This window comes from Papaver somniferum, chromosome 9 (assembly GCF_003573695.1).
Source record: "Papaver somniferum cultivar HN1 chromosome 9, ASM357369v1, whole genome shotgun sequence".
Taxonomy (NCBI): domain Eukaryota; kingdom Viridiplantae; phylum Streptophyta; class Magnoliopsida; order Ranunculales; family Papaveraceae; genus Papaver; species Papaver somniferum.
The window spans coordinates 76,532,500-76,546,418 of NC_039366.1; the positions used below are offsets into that span (position 1 = coordinate 76,532,500).

Consider the following 13,919-nt stretch of genomic DNA (forward strand, 5'->3'; position numbering starts at 1 on the left):
AAAAGAACTCGAGTTTCTTTACCATTTGGCAGGGATTTACATGGTAGGCTTTATTAGTTCTCTTTCTGCTGCTATTCTCTACTGCTTCCACCTTAAAGTGTCTCAGACCCCTGCTTCCCTTCAACACTTCACGTTTCTCTGCATTGGTGGGGCATTTCATTGGTTTCCATTCAGTTTAATTGCATATGCTGCAATGTTTGCAACAATCCCTTCAAATCCAGCTACGTTTGCTCTCTCTGTCGGCATGATTTACCTCGTTCATGGTCTCATCCTCAGCTTTCTTACCAGCGTTTTGACTCGGTTCTTAGCTGGGAAACCAGATTTCCAAAGAACCCAGATGAAAATTTGGTGCCAACACCGGATCATTGTGTCTTGCCACTTAAAATTCACTCATCTTCTATCTGGAACAGAAGCAATTTGCATTTATCTACGATTATTGGGAGCTAAAGTCGGGAAACATTGTTCCATTAGAGCAATCAACCCGGTTTCTGACCCAGAATTGATTTCCATTGGAAATGGTGTACATCTAGGTGATTTCAGTAGGATCATTGCTGGGTTATACTCATTTAATGCAAAATTTTGGTCCAAAAAAGTGGAGATACAAGATAATGCAGTTGTTGGCAGTCAGAGCTTGATCCTCCCTGGATCTTTAATCGAAAAGGATGTAATTCTTGGAGCTCTTTCTGTTGCTCCTACAGATTATGTACTTCAAAGCGGTGGTGTCTATGTTGGGTCTCATCAAAAACCCATTATGGTTAAAAACTTACTGTCAAACCATTCTTTGGACGAACGTATAGAGGAGATGGACACCAAGTATAAGAAGATAGTGGGAAATCTTGCCGGAAATTTGGCTGTCACTACAATGAAAGTCAAATCTAAGTACTTCCACCGAATTGGTGTAGGCGGGAAGGGAGTTTTAAAAATGTTTGATGACTTACCAACTGAACTGGCAGACCACGTTATTTTCGGTGCTGGAAAGAGTTTCCCGGTCATTGTTCGGCATAGTAATAGTCTGAGTACTGATGATGATGCCAGAATTGACGCTCGCGGTGCAGCTATACGTATACTTAAAGATGATGGCGGTAACGATTCTTCACCACTCTTGGATCTCACACTTAAGACAGGTAAATCCTTTGTTTTGTTTTGCGCAAAGAAAGCAGCAATGAATGAATAATTTGCCACAATTACTGCCAACCCTCTTACAGTTTTTTCTTGTTGTTTTACAGGCAAGGCTTTCTATGCTAGGACAATTGCTGATTTTGCTATGTGGCTTGTTTGCGGGCTGCCTTCAAGGGAGGAGCATGTGAAGAGGAGTCCTCATATAAGAGATGCCGTATGGGATTCCCTTAGAAATGCAGACTCGTACTCTGAGTTACATTACTACTCGAATATTTGTCGGATCATTAGGTGCAAAAGCGGTCAGGAAATGTACGTTAAATTCAAGATAAGACCGATTAATGATGATATAGGGGAGGAATCAGGAAAGGTGGAACCAATCGGGATACTACCACCAGAGACGGGTGCAATACCAAGGGACCTTAATGACACTAGGCCACTACTCTTCCTAGCAGATGACTTCCAAGGCCGAGTCAGCTCTCCTGGTGGGGTTCAGTACATCTTTCAATTACAATACCAGGTAGTCCCAAACGACGAAAGTGAACGTGATACCATTCTAGATTGCACTCGTCCATGGGACCAAGATAAGTTTCCTTTCGTCGATATTGGTGAGATTGTCATCGACAAGAATCTCAATGCAGAAGAATCACAGCGCCTAGAGTTTAATCCATTTATGCGATGCCACGAGGTGGATGTCATTCGAGCAACTTCATGCTCTCAAAGTGCGTCTATAGATCACGGTCGGTCGTTAATATATGAGATTTGTCAGCACCTAAGAAATGGCACACCGCTTCCGCAATCGTGGAAATATTTCTTAGAGCAATCCGATGTTAAAGTCGATCTTTCTGGTTGTCCAATGGCTTCATCGGTTTCATCAAAGAATCAAGAAACTCAAGAGCAGAAGACAGTGGTGGTACTAAAAAAGACTTTGCATCAAAGTTTGTGGTCCATTTTTGGCCAACCATTATTGCAAACGCTTTTCCCTTATTTCATATTGGGATTAGTCGTTTTTCAGCCACTGAATTGGGTTCTTTGGGCGAAGGAAAACAAAAAATTACAACTCCATATTTTGCTACCAATATTTTGGGTTTCAACAGGTATTCTAGCAGGGCTAGTTTGTGCTTTATTCAAATGGATATTGGTTGGAAGAAAGCAAGAAGGGGAAACCATATATATTTGGAGTAGAGAAACCTTCATGGATACTACATGGCAAGCTTTGAGAACTTTGGTCGGAGATTATTTTATGGAAATGACAAGTGGATCAATATTTTTCAATATTTGGATGAAGCAGATGGGGTCAAAGATTGACTTTGACCAAGGGGTTTATGTTGATAGCATGGGAGCTCTGTTGAATCCCGAAATGGTGGAAATTGAGAAAGGTGGTTCTATCGGAAGAGATGCCTTACTTTTTGGTCATATATATGAAGGAGAAGATGGCAAAGTGAAATTTGGGAAAATTAAGGTCTGTGAAGGTGGATTTGTAGGAAGTAGAGCTATTGTTATGCCGGGAGTTAGAGTGGAAAACCATGGGACACTTAATGCCTCGTCTCTTGCCATGAAGGAAGAACTAATTAGATGAATATCTAGAGTTCACACTTGCATTCTGTGATACCAAATGAACATCGCATGTACGAGTTAATTTTTCTATTGTGAAAACCAGCGCGTGTGAACCGTGAAGTAAAGTCGATTACTACATTACCTTAGTTCTGCTCAATCAGAATAAAATAATAATTTACCACTATTTTTTAAAATAATACTTGAATTTAAAATATTTGAGTAATAATAAAATTGAAAATACACTAAAACCTCTGTAAAAGAATACTCTATAACGGAATAAACTCCATATATGAATAAAAATATCTGATCCCAATTTGGCTTAATCTTTGTAAAATTTACCTCTATATAAGAATAAACTTCTTATAAGAATAAATTTTTATGTTCCCAATAATATTCTGAAACAGAGGTTTTACTGTACCTTTAGTTGCTTTTTTTTGAGCAAAAGAAGAAATATAATTGATAAAATAAACACCAGTACAAACTAGATTCAAACCAAACACAAATTACAGAAACATCAAGGAAGAACATATCAACTAAGATACTTTTAGTTGATATGTTATTCTACGAGTGCTCCATATTCCTAATTTTTGTTACTGGTGTTCTTTTACTAAAAGTTAATGTCGTAGCACTAGACTGGTAAATAAAAAATCATATTATTGGAATTGCAGTCGGGAGACTTTGGGGATGACAAAATGACAAAATAAGGTGCATATCGGTTGTATCAACCAATATTATAGGTTTTTGTCGTGTATAGGAAAAAATCCGTACGATATCTAAAATATTGGCAATACAAGGATTAAACGATAAAAACGCTCGTATCGGCTGGTACAAACCTATATAACAGGTTCACCGGTACACTGATAATATCATCAAGTGTAATTTGGTGGAGTAAATTATATAGATATGAAAATTTGTAAACAGAACTCTTCCTCTCGGTAATATTCTTCATTTACACCCTTGAAAACTCAATCTGATTCAGTAAGGAAATTTCCAACTATTATTTCATTTTTCTTAATGATGGTGGAATGTAATTGAATTTGTACTGTGAAGCTTTTGATCTTGAGAATTAATCCATCATATGGCACCAATTTTTTTAGTTTACAACATTATAAATATTTAAAATTCTAGGTCTTAATGATGTATCACCGATAAAAACCGATATAATCTTTTGTATAGGTGTATCGGACCCGGACGATACGATACCGATACACGATATTAACTACTTTGGTCATGAAGTAGTAATCTCTATAACCCCTCATTCAAATATTTTTCGTAATAGTCAATATATCCTCGATTTAATTAATGCTAATGAAGTTACTTGCCAAAAATAATTATGATTAGTGATTCAAATATTAGTTTAATCATTTTGTTTGTAGTTATTGTTTGAAAATCAAAATAAGATAAATTTTTTTAGAAGGAGATTTTTTTCCAATTTTTTTCAAATGAGTAGTTTAAACAAGAGTTATGATGTAGGTGATTCCTCATCTTCGAAATCCGGTGACATATTAATAGCCAACAACAATAATTATATTGTGGCTGATTTTTCTGATATCAAGATTTTTTTATCTCAAACTCATCAAACTTATGAAGAATAAGGACATGAACAAATGAATGCTCAACATAGTGTGGGATACTTATGTTGAGGGGTGATTTTAGGTTTGAGGTTCTACCCGTCCTAACTACACAAAGTGACCTCACTTTACCAAGAATAGTAAGAGAGAGAGTTGTTTTTCCATTGTACCTTGTCCTTCTTTATATAGACTTTGCAAAAGCCCCTTCCTTTTATAACATCATGCCATGTGCCCTAAACTTCTTTAATTACTATAATGTCAATTCCTTCTCTAATAAAACCCCATTCTTTCTTATTAATTCCTCCCTTGTCTTTTCCATCTAATATACACTTTCTTGGTGGACTTGTGCTTTAGTCCCCAAGTCCCCATATCTCATGTTGGGCTTGCCTTCCTTTTGGGGGCACACTAGCCCGGCTAAGGGGTAATATTTTTCATGTATCAACATTAATCCCCTGGCTATTGGGTAAATTGTTAAAGGACCCGATAGTCAAATCATCATGCATTCTCGATCACCATGCGTCGCAAGCAAGCAGCGGGACGGTTACTATGTCATTTATGATGACACTTCCTCTATATATAGGTATCGTTCCTTCTATCCGATCATCCGCTTCAAGCACCTCGTTTTCCATTTTTGCTTCTTCCCGTAGGATACTTTACTTAAATGGCTCATTCCCTTCATGGGTACGTTTTAATCTTAGCGCCTATTCTTGCATTGGTCTCAATGTTCAAGGAGGCGGAACTGTGAAGGCCGAAGTTGAGGCGCTTCGCGAACACAGATTAGCAAAAAGGGACTCCATGTGTGCCCAGTTCGCGGAACGTCATGAAGTGCATCAAGCGGATCAGAGGGTCGTACACATGACATCTACCATTCAACACGCTTTAGATGACGCTGTCACAGCTCGGTACGCTGTCAATTCGCTTCTCATGGAGTCCTCACTAATGACAACAACTATAGATCATGTCATCGCTTATCGTCATTCGTGTACCCCTGACCGAGTGATAGACGCATTTATGTGTCTAATTTTTCCTCAGTGTCTTTATTGTTAGTGCTTGATTTTGTACTTATTATGGTGTTTTTATGTTTGTGTAGGTGTTCTTGGAGAAATACACTTGTGTGGAAAAAGTTGCTCGAATAGTGATGCTTGCACCTCTCTGAGAAAATTAATAAAGGCACCTGCACTTTGGATAGGGGCACCACCTTCTTCTTCATTTTCAAACAGAATATTGGCGAGAAATTTGGGTTTCAACAGTAAAGGATTTACAATTTTTAAGACAAGAATATCTTCTTCCTTATAAACAGGAAATCTATGAGTATTAATTACCAGAGTTTTGAAAAAAAGGAAGTTATCTTCTATTAAACATGAAAGATATCTTAGAGGATTTTCTCTTGGATTTGATTCTGCGAATTAAAGAAGATTTGGGTATAATAAAGAAATTTAGAGAATATAAAGAAGAAGAAAAATTCTTGAAGATACTTTTAATTAAAAAGAAGAAGATTTTGGAGTTATGGAAGAATATATTTGATTAATGGGTTTGTGTGTATAAATAGAGAGCAAGAGAGCACAACCAAAGGGGAGGGGGTGAGCCGGTAGCCAGTTTCACAATTTTCTTTTATTTCTTCTATTTAGTTTTCTTTGTAATAATGAGGAGCTAAACCCAATCCTTGGGGCAATGAGGAAGCTATTTACGCATGAATAATTTGGTAACTATTATATTTTCTCTAATATTTAATTATAATTCGCTCAATCACTGCTTTTGCAGAGTTTTTAATTGTTTGCATAATTTTCTTCATTAGTTGTGATTCAATTAGATAGGTTATGCTTTGATTAGATAATCTATGCTTAGGGGATACAGTTAATTTTTGAGAATTTGCCTGATTATTTGTGAGTTAAGAAAATAAGGGACTTAAAGATAATTAGAGTTTTGGGTTATTTACCATCATTCATTCATGTGTAATAGTGGAATCAGTGTCTTGGTTATTTTCTCATATCTTGAAATTAAATTTTGAGCTAAGTTTTCTTTAATTTTTAAGTCTAAATTCTTTTGCTTTCACAAGTCTCAACGAACCTTTTTACTACAACATTATTGAGTCACATCACCGAGTGACTCCGCGGCTTCCAGGGTACACTCTGTCCCTAGCGGCTGTCTCAGTGCTCGTAAACTTGATCTATCCCAAAGATGAGCTCGCGCCTTTACTAGCGTTAAGAGCAGAGGTTGAGGCGTTGTGGGTTCTCAGGAGGACTCGCTTAGACAAAGCACGTAGGGAGTGTGATGAACAAGAAGGCACTCTTGCGCTCGCTCGTAATGCAAGAGGTAAGGGTAAAGTTATGCGAGATATCCGTAGGTTGATAAGAGAGACTAACTGGGAATTATCTCAGGCCGCCATTCAGTGTGACGAGGGCCGTCTAATGGCGGAAGCCGTGGATATGGACATTGCCCGTTGTCGCGAGCTGATAGTCGGTTAATGTTGCGTGTCGTTTTGGGGCGGCTTATTTTGCTGGGCTTTCTCTTTTGTGCACTTGTTTTGGGATTCTATCTCTTGTGGATTTCCCTTTGATGTTAGTACTATTTATTGCTTGTTTTTATGCTTCTCTTCCCCGTTGCTACTTTCCTTACCCCTTTTGTCTCGTGGATATAGCCCTGCTGGTCTTTGATCTCTGAGTCCCCATGACTCGTTTCAAGTTTTCCTTCCCTCTAGGAGGTGCCCCAGAGCTGCCTGGGGAGCATCGTCTCATGTACTTCGTTTTCAATGTGAATCGAAACGTATCTCCACGTGTAACGAAAAAAAGGGGTATGTGTGGACGGTAACTGCATCGTGAATCACGCCATTTACCTTTATATACAGTTCTTATCCCTAATATGCTTACTAGTTTCTTTTTAATTTCGTTTTATCATTCTCTTGGTCAATCATATTGCCTGCATGGCCGACCCTCTTCACGGATATGTGTTATGCTTGGCGCCTGTTCCCATATTGGTTTCGGCGAGATTCAGACGTTGTGAACTGAAGCGACTTCTACTTGTGAAGTCTGAAATCGAGGAACTTCGAAAGCAGAGGAAGGTAAATAGAGATGCCAAACGCGAGAACTTTAGGTTACAACACGAGGCATACCAGACTGCTCGGCAAGCTGAACCATCAGGTCGCGTGCCATTAGAGATCAAGCGAGCGCTGGACGAGGCTACTACCACTGGTGATGCGGCCAATCAATTATTCGCAGATTCTGTGATGCTGACGGCTACTATAGATCGCACCATTTACGATTGCCATCTTTGGATTTACGATCAGGTATCCTTACCGCTTCTTGGGCATACTCTGACCTTGGCGGATGCGTCTACGCCCGTACCTCACCCCTATCTTGAGGACGAATTGGCGCGTTTATTGGTTCCAAAGGAAGAAGCGGGTTTGTTGTGGACGCTTCGGTTAATTCGCCAGGATAAAGCTCGTAAAGTGTACGATGAACACGAGGATACTCTTTCGCTTTCTCGTGGAGCTGGAGCTGAGGGTGAAGTTATTCAAGACATCCATCATTTAGTGCATGAAGCTGATCAGGATCTTCGTTTGGATACTGCCCAGTGTGATGACAGACGTTTGATGGTGGAAGCTTTGGATGCGGATATTGCTCGTTGTCGGGCGTTAATGGCTGATTAGGTTGCGTATCCCTCTGAAGGGTTGACTTTTTGTTTTGACGCTTGGTTCCTCTGTTCCCTTTTATGTTTGTTCTGAATCGGTATGAATAGTTTTTGCTTTTTAAGTTGGAGTGTTGTTTTCTTCCTCTTCCCTCTTTTTGGATGCGCTTACTCCCTCCCTCTCTCGTTTCTCTCTTTTTTTTTGTGAGAAGGGTATGCGTACTCCCTCCCTCTTTTATGAGGGGGTTACCACTGATAAAAGAAAGTTAATGCCCTAGTAAAATGCGCCTACTCTTCCCTCTTTTTATTTATTGAGAGAGTGTTGGGGTGGGCGTTCGTTAGTGAAGCGCGCCTACTTCCCACTCTTTTTATGGAAAGGGTGTTGGGTGAGGTGCGCGTTAGTGAAACGTGCCTACTCCCTCTCTTTTATTGAAAGGGTGTCGGGTAGGGTGGGCGTTAGTGAAACGTGCCTACTTACCACTCTTTTTATTGGAGGGTGTTGGGTGGGGCGGGCGTTAGTGAAACGCGCCTACTCTCCCCTTCTTTTTATTGAATAGGTATCGGGTGGGATGGGCGTCGGTGAAACGCGCCTACTTCCCACTCTTTTTATGGAAAGGGTGTTGGGCGGGGTGGGCGGTAGTGAAACGCGCCTACTTCCCACTCTTTTCATTGAAAGGGTGTTGGGCGGGGTGGGGGTCGGTGAAACGCGCCTACTGCTCGCTGTCGTATGCGTCAAAAAAAATTACTTTCTCACTACTCAAAATATATAATATAGCAAGGGCAAGAGATGATCGTTCCCATAAAGAGGACTAGGTTGTCAATATATTTTCGGTTTCCTATAAATAACAAGGGGGGATTTTTCTGAAATTAGAAAAATATAAAAGCAAATAAAGAAATAAACAAACAAATTAAGTATGCGAAAGTATTGGTTAAGGATTTCGCTTTTATTCACTAACATGTTCTTGTCATAATAACTAGAATTGATATTTAATCTCTTATTATCAAAGGCCCTAGAATACCTTGATCGCAAGAATATCCCGCTAGTTTCCTTTTGTCATGAACAAACACATTAAAAGATGCGAGTATGAGCTCTATCTAAGAAAACAACCTAACATGTAAAAGCACTAATCAAGTTTAATTCCCTAGATGCACTAAGTTTTATGAAATCAGGCCAATCAATGCAATCGAACGTGTAAAAACACTAATTCGATTTAACAAAGGTCAAGGTTCACATATGGTTACTAGGATATATCACTACAAGCAATAACCATATTTGTGTTACTTGTATTCAAGATGCATCACTTTTACGTATGAAACATCCTAAACTAGCATTAGATGTGAATACGAGTTCAATCAATTGGCCAGTCAACTAAATAAATATTCAAATCATACATGGCGATAAATATAGGGAATCAAGATCGATAATTATGAGACAAAACTAATTTATTAATAAAAAAAGCATGCTTTGTGAAATCAAATTAATCCATAACCAATAATAAGATTAACTACTCATATCAATGGAGTTCATAACAAGAAGGAAGAGAAAACCTATCATGTTTCTAAACCCTAAAAATTGAAGTAATAAAGAAGATGCGATCCTCCTGTTGTTGTGTAAATTGGTTTTTTATATCCACCACCAAAGTCTCACGATGACCACATCCAGGCCAAGCCTTAACCAACTCTGTCAGCTACTGTCCGCCTCCAAACAGCCCACAAAATGTTAAGCCCAATAGATATTTGGCTTGTCAGTTCAAGAGAACTGACAACCTATTTTCCTTCCAGCTCAACAGTCAGCTTTACAGGACTGACACTCCATCTTCAAGCCAACTCCTCGCCGATTCTCTGCCACCATTACTTCCAACCAGACTAGATCACCACAAAACTGCACAACTGCAGCCCATACTGCAGTCTCATTATCACCTCAAACACCATAAATCCCATTGAAACATTCATACACAATTTCAAGCCATTCTCCCCATGCCAACCACAACTGCTCTGCCACATACTATAAGCATTACATCTCGAACCTCACAAGCACAACCAGCTTTTTCCTGTTTCTCCATCCTAGCATTCAGTCACAACCCACATCTGAACCTGCAATGAACTCTACAGCTTCGCTACCAGCACCATCTGCATTCATCCATTCCCTTCACAACACTTCTTCCATCTTGTTCTCATTGCAGCTGCACAACCAAACTCGCTTCAACTCCAGCCGCAGCTCACTAATACCCTGTAGTTTGTTGAGCTAAATCATTCCACCTGAACCAGCAACAATCTCCATTCCCTGTATCAATAGCAACAGCAACGGCTTAACCTACAGCTGCAGAACCCATCCTCAGATAACAACCACCACTGCCTGCATTCCATCTTGGTCTCCATCGTCAACTCAATGGCAGCGTCACTTGTAACTGCATTTCCTTCCCATGGCAGCAAGCACCAACTCCATTCTGCTCTTATACAAATCCAGACTTGTAATCTTCCATGGCCTCACTGCAACTTCACAATATAGCAGTAGCTTCAGCACAACCAGCTACTCACACCCATGACAGTCACTACCATTTGAGTTCTCAACCATTTCTGTTCTTTCTTTGGTGAAACCAACCCAGTTCTTCTGATTTCTTCTTGAATTCACTACCACAGTCATCTCCTTCTCAGTACCACCACACAAATTCATACCAGACCCCATCTGCATCTCAAATTCTCAGAACCCTTCATCTCGGCAGACAATCACAACCACAAATTCATGGCATCAGACTCAAAACCCTTGTAATCTTCTCAAAGCTCAGAAGCAGCATCTCAGTCTGCTATATCTTTACAAACCCTCAACAGAAATTCCTCCATGGCACAACACCGAGATCTTCTTTTCTTGTTGCCTGCAACAGCTACATATCCTACCAACACAGCATCATCTCAGTTCACTCATACCATGGTGATTTCTCACCTGAGTCTCCACCGTTGAGCAGCATCAGATCTTCTCAATTCATCCCAGATTCGAACCCAACATCACATGAGCCCAACCAATTCTTCATTCATCTGATTTCCTGGATTTCAATCTCAAGATTTCACATCTCAAACCCTAACTTCAGTTTCTTCACTGCCAACCAGTTGACCTAAATCCATGGAAACAAACTCCATTCCTTCCAATTCTTCATTGATTCGAATCTAGAACAAACCCATCTCTCCAATTCCTTGCTCAATTTCTTCGAAATCAAACAGTGCTGAATCTGACTTCAACCTAACCACAGACTCCATTTCTCTTCCAAAGCAATGACCACAACTCCTTTTCATGCTCTGAATCATCATTTTCATCAAACCCTTGTTGTTCTCAGCCTTATTAACCCTGTAATACCCCCATCTCAACCACTCAATGGCGCAGCCATTTTTCACCTCCCCTTTTCTCTGAAACTCAGGTGTCTGGTAATGAAAGGAGAAATTCTCGATTTAGAATCATGTACTGAAACCAGGACAGCTATAGGCACCCAATGGCTGGATAAGGGCCCTCTGAACAATCTGATTTCAAATGCATAACTCTTTTTACTGTCAGTTCTAGGGAACTGACGAGCTTCATTGATGCTTTTGCTCATAACTTCTTCATATGACGTCGTGGTGATATCATTCTTATGCCGGTGTCTTCGTATTTTCGTTCTCTTCAACATGATGAGAAGAAATCCAAGATTTGAGCGTGTTCTGCTTCTTTTTGCTCCAAATGACTCCAAAATACCTAAATAACTCAAAAGCACACATAAGATACATAATTTACATGAAAACTCGCAAAGAAAGCATAAAAAATAGATAATAATTAATGTGTTTACAACACCTATCACCTACTTCCCACTCTTTTTATTGAAAGGGTGTTGGGTGTGGTGGGCGTTAGTGAAACGTGCCTACTCCTCCCTATTTTTATTGAATGGGTGTCGGGTGGGGTGGTCGTTAGTAAAACGCGCCTACTCCCCCTTCTTTTTATTGAGAAAGTGTTGGGTGGGGTGGGCTTTAGTGAAACGCGCCTACTCCCCCCTCTTTTATTTAGAGGGTGTCAGGTGGGGTGGACGTTAGTGAAACGCGCCTATTATCCCCCTCTTCTGGATTACCCTTAGCATCCTCTTATTGGATTTGTAAGTCGATAGAGCGCCTTTCGCGAACCTGAGACCTTTTGTAGATTTATCAGTCAATCAGGCGCATTTGGCTGATCTGAGACTCTGTTGATTTACCGATCGATCAGACGCCTTTGGCTGACCTGAGACCTTTTGTAGATTTGTCAGTCGATCAGGCGCCTTTGGCTGACCTGAGACCTTTTGTAGATTTGTCAGTCGATCAGGCGCCTTTGGATGACCTGAGACCTTTTGTAGATTTGTCAGTCGATCAGGCGCCTTTGGCTGACCTGAGACCTTTTGTAGATTTGTCAGTCGATCAGGCGCCTTGGATGACCTGAGACCTTTTGTAGATTTGTCAGTCGATCACGCGCCTTTGGCTGACCTGACACCTTTTGTAGATTTTTCAGTCGATCAAGCGCCTTTGACTAACCTGAGACCTTTTGTAGATTTGTCAGTCAATCAGGCGCCTTTGGCTGACCTGAGACCTTTTTTAGATTCATACCACTCTTGATAACTTACTTTTATTGCTTGAATCAGATGTTTATACATTGAGGGGTTTAGGCGTGAAATTTTTTCAACCATTTTCCGTTGATGGGTGTTTTGACCTTTCTATCCATGCGCCTAAGCTTATAATATCCGCTTTCTTCCACTTTTCTTATTTTGATCGGGCCTTCCCAGTTTGCAGCAAACTTACCAGCGCTGGCATTTCTTTGTACATGAGGGGCGATTTTTAATACCAAGTCGTCCACCTTGAAGGTTCTCTCTTTCACGCTCTGATTATAATAATTGGCTGCGCACTTTCTGTAAGCTTCTGCAAATTGTTCCGCTCGTGCTCTCCGTTCTTCTATTGTATATAGGTGGGCGAAACGACTTATCTCATTCGGCGTGTTGTGGCTGGTCATCGCTACTCTTATCGATGGAATCGCTATCTCTGCCGGAAGTATCGCGTCTTCTCCGTAGACTAGTGAAGAGGGTGATGCTCCGGTGGAGCTGCGCTTCGAGATTTTGTATGCCCAGAGTGCCAATGGCAACTATTCGTGCCACTCTCCATGGTGATCATGCACTGTCCTGCTGAGGATTCAGATGAGCGTCTTGTTTGTCGCCTCAGCTTGCCCATTTCCCTTTGGGTAGTAAGGAGTCGATGTATGAACTCTTATATATTGCGGAGCAGATCGAGTACATCCTTGTTCACAAAGGACTTGGCATTATCTGCTCTAATTATCATGGGAGCGCCGAACCCATAAATGATATGTTCTTTGATGAATGCGGGTACCGTTGCTCCAGCGTAGTCTTTGAGAGGTATTGCTTCTACCCATTTCGATGCGTACTCGGTGGCCGTTATTATGTATTTATGGCGCTTCGATGACGTCGGGTTGATTGGGCCTATAAGATCAAGTCCCCATCTATGAAACGTCCATGGTGTCACTATGATGTGTAGTTGTGTATGGGGCGCTTGGATCAGATTTCTGTGCGTTTGAAAACTTAAGCATTTTCGGATATGTTCTGCGGTGCCGTTTTCCATGATCGGCCAATAAAATCCACTTTCGTAAAGCTGGAGGAACAACTTCCGCATTCCCTGATACTCGGCATCATGTGACCGCGTCATTACCTCTGCTGCTTCTTGGTACGATAGGCATCGCAATATAGCCCCGCTGTAGCTTCTGTGGTAGAGCATACCGTCATGTACGAAGAAACATGCAGATTTCTTCTGTATTTTCAGAGCCGCTTGCCTTTCACCATGCGACCTTCCGTGTTGGATGAAATCTATGCAAAGTTGTATCAAATATACTCCCTCGGTTGTACAAACTTCCGCGGGTTGTGGTGGAGACTGACAGTCAGCGCAACTGTCTTGGAGGGCTGCTGCTTGTGCGGACATGCTCGGCCAGTATACTCCCAATTTCTGAAGTTTTCGGTAGAGGTGAACAACGTCGGTTTTTCCACAAGTTTCCGTGTGCAGTTC

General features: G+C 40.8%; 1 protein-coding gene across 1 annotated transcript; it reads left to right on the plus strand.

Moving 5' to 3' along the window:
• The first annotated feature begins 751 nt into the window (after positions 1-751).
• LOC113313247 (uncharacterized protein y4iK-like) lies at positions 752-2,695 on the plus strand. Its single transcript, XM_026561989.1, has 3 exons — positions 752-1,124; positions 1,227-2,054; positions 2,589-2,695. Exons 1-3 carry the CDS (start codon positions 752-754, stop codon positions 2,693-2,695), a joined length of 1,308 nt encoding a protein of 435 aa, XP_026417774.1.
• The last annotated feature ends 11,224 nt before the right edge of the window (positions 2,696-13,919 follow it).